This window comes from Elephantulus edwardii, unplaced genomic scaffold (assembly GCF_000299155.1).
Source record: "Elephantulus edwardii isolate Elephantulus edwardi_28Jun2011 unplaced genomic scaffold, EleEdw1.0 scaffold00233, whole genome shotgun sequence".
Lineage (NCBI taxonomy): Eukaryota > Metazoa > Chordata > Mammalia > Macroscelidea > Macroscelididae > Elephantulus > Elephantulus edwardii.
In genome coordinates, this window is record NW_006399983.1 from 1150018 (window position 1) to 1153307 (window position 3290).

The 3290-nt window shown below is 47.1% G+C and overlaps 1 protein-coding gene across 1 annotated transcript in view; it reads left to right on the forward strand.

The window, feature by feature from the left end:
• GLP2R (glucagon-like peptide 2 receptor) overlaps nucleotides 1–3290 on the forward strand; it is a 145293-nt gene that overhangs the window by 40517 nt on the left and 101486 nt on the right. Inside the window, exon 4 of the mRNA XM_006898576.1 lies at nucleotides 720–841. Coding sequence (XP_006898638.1) covers nucleotides 720–841 — 122 coding nt within the window. The remainder of the gene's footprint in view (nucleotides 1–719; nucleotides 842–3290) is intronic.

A 3290-nucleotide genomic window follows, 5' to 3' on the forward strand; every position in this document is an offset into this window, starting at 1 on the left:
AAAAAAAAAAAATCAATATATTACTTTTATCGGCCTGCTGTGGTCACAGCTGAGACTGGAAAGTTTCACCCATATTTGAGTCTCATTGACAAGTTCAGCCCCTGGTCCTACAGATAGGATACCCTTTGGGGAACACTTCTGGAATAAACAGGCTCAAGCCACAGATCAGTCAGAGTGGGAGGAGCCTTTACCCATCATTAATCACTCAATCCTCCCCACCACCATGGAGTGTTCTGCCATTATAATCCCCGGTTATCAATGGAGAAATCAGACCGCTCAGAGATCAGACCCAAGGCCACCAAGCTAGTAGGTGGCTGAGGAGGTTTTAACTCTGGCCTTCTGCCCATGCCCACCATCTCCATTGCTGTGCCTTGTGAGTGTCAGAGAGAGGTGCCCCTCTGACGAAGCATCTGATGGGGCTGGGGGCAAGTCTTGCCATTGGATAGTACCTGAGGCTTCAGGACTGTGCCTACTTCATACACATCATATGGACATGGCAGACATTGTCAGATGCTAGCGTGTAATGAAATTTAGAGGCCTCTGTGTTTTCCTCTCCATCCTAAGTAAACAGCAGGAATACTGATGAACCCCCACAAGGGAAGTGAAAACCCTTTATCCCTGGGATTTTCCACAGCTTTGCGGTGAGCGCGGAGGCCTGTGAGTGAGCTCGGCTGGGCTGTGTATTCTGACCTTTCCTCTAATGCTCTGTTTACTTTCAGAGAGCTCGGGAAGGGTCCACAGACGCTGCTTGGCTCAGGGCATTTGGCAGACGCAGGAGAACTCCACAAATGTTTGGCAGGATGAGTCGGAATGTGCCGAGGATTCCAGCTTCAAGAATACTGTGAGTCTCCTCTGCCTGGTGAAAAGGCTCTGAGGCCCTGGTCATGTAGCACCCCGGTCACGTAGCGCCCTGGGTCTCTGAGGGACCAGCCAGCTTTGGGGACTCACAGAGAGGCTTCCCTCAGCTTGTCTGTCCCAGACTCGTCTGGAGGAGGTCCAGCACCACACAGAACAATACCCTTCATATCAGACTTCGATTTCCTCTATTACACCAAAAGAAAACCAAGAGGTTAGCTTTGAAGTCAGCTGTGACTGATGGCAACCTCACGCTGCAGAGCAGAACTGAGCTCCTCAGGATCCTCAAAGCCTTGACCTTTCAGTAGTCGCTTTCCAGGCCTTTCTTTCGCAGTGTCTTTGAACAGCCAACTGTTTGTTTAGCAGCCAGACACTGACTCATGGGTACCCCCAGGATCTTTCTGGGGCAAAATGTGAACTCCTAAGGGAAGCCAGTCTTTAAGCATTGGGTCTAGTGTTTGTGTTTGGCCCTCTGCTTGAATGTTCTACTCCCAGCTCCCGTGTGGTTGTTGTTATTGTTATTTGCCATCAAATTGCCTGCAAATCATAGTGACCCTGTATACAACAGCTCTGAAGCCTGCCCTGTCCTGAGCCAATCTCACTGTCTCTGACACACCTACCCATAGTACCCCTGTTTCTGTATCAATCCATCTCAAGAGGGGTCTTCCTCTCCTGCACTGTCCGTCCACCCTTTGAGCATGATGTCCTTCTCCAAGGGTCAGTCTCTCTTGGCCATGTGCCCAAAGTATGTGAGACAGAGCTTCAAAAACTCCTAGCCTCCAAAGAGAGACTCACCAAGACAGACATATTTGTTTTCTTGGGGCTCCATGGGATGTTCAAGACTCTTCTCTAGCATCATAACTCCCTTATAAACTTAAAAAAAACAGCAACAAACATCCTCAAAATTTAAACTGAGTGATGTCAATTAGGAACCAACTCAAAGCTGACCCTCCATTGAGTTTCTGAGATTGTAAATTGAATAGGATGAAGCTGTCCATCTTTCTCCTGCAAAGCCACTGGTGGATTTGAACCAGCAGAGAGAGCACAACCTTTGTGGGTTAACAGCATGACTCCCTGTGGACCAGACCACCAGAGCTCGTCTATGGCTGTCTCTTTTTCAACATTCAAGTTTCAGCTCAAATGTTATCTCAGAGGGGCCTTCCTCTTGTCATTTTCTACCACGCCATGGTGATTTATCTGTGTCCTCTGTAGCATGTGTTTTGGGAGGCATCCATGGATCTTCCAGGTAGGAGATTACTTTAAAAGTGTTAAAAAGCAAAGATGTCACTCTTGAGGACTAAGGTATACCTGATCCAAGATGTGCTGTTCTCAGTCGCCTTATATGAATACAAAAGGCTGGATAAGGAATTGAGAAGGCCAAAGAATTGATGCTTTTGGATTAAAGTGTCCTCAAAGAATGTTAAATATACTGCAATCTACTAAAGGAATAAACAACTTTGTCTTGAGAGAAGTGCAGCCAGAGTTCTCCTCAGATGTAAGGACGGCGAGACTCCATCTCACTGCCTTTGGGAATGTTGTCAGGAGAGAGCCCAGTCCCTGGAGAAGGACATCACGCTTGGAAAAGTCGGGGTTCAGTGAAGGAGAAGACCATCAATAAGATGGATTGACACAGTGTCTGCAAAAGGGGGCTTAAGCATAGCGATTCTGAGGATGGCACAGGCGGAACAGTGTTCTTTTGTGCCTGGGGTCACTGTGAATGGACACTGAGTCGATGGCACTTCACAGTGACAGCAGGGGGAGACCTGGGCTTGGCCCCTGGCCAGTGTCTCTCATGGTCATATCCTGTCCACCTACCATTGGAGGTTTGCATGTTGCTGTGATGCTGAACTACTTTCAGTGGAGCTTCCAAATGAAGATGAACTAGGAAGAAAGGCCTGGTGATCAACTTCTAAGTATCAAGTCAATAAAACTGTGATGAATCATAGAGGTCTGGGCAGCATCTGGTCCTAGGGATGTGCAGGACCAGTTAGTATTCTGTCATGTTGTGTGTGAGGTCATCATGTGTTTGGAGGCGACTTAGTGCCAGCTAACAACGAGTGTGTCACCTCCTGAGATTCTCATGCGTTGCCTTGTTTGTATCTCTCCCTCTCACCAGATGGTAGGTTCCATGGTAGCAGAGGTCTTGTGTGTCTTGTGTGAAATAGTAAAATACCCTAGGGCCAGATAGCCTCCCAACATGATATCAGCTCCTTACGTGCAACCTCGAGTAAGTTACTTCACTCTCTGCACCTCTATTTCCTCATCTACTTAGTGGGCACTGTATTTATGGCATATATATTAATAAACATTAACTTTTAGAAGAAAACCATCACAGAGTTAATATGCCCCAAACAGGAATTTCATTCTTTTACCAGGGTCTGGTATAGCTGCTCAGTACATGTTTGTAGGGCATACAAACTATCCATAGTGCAGAG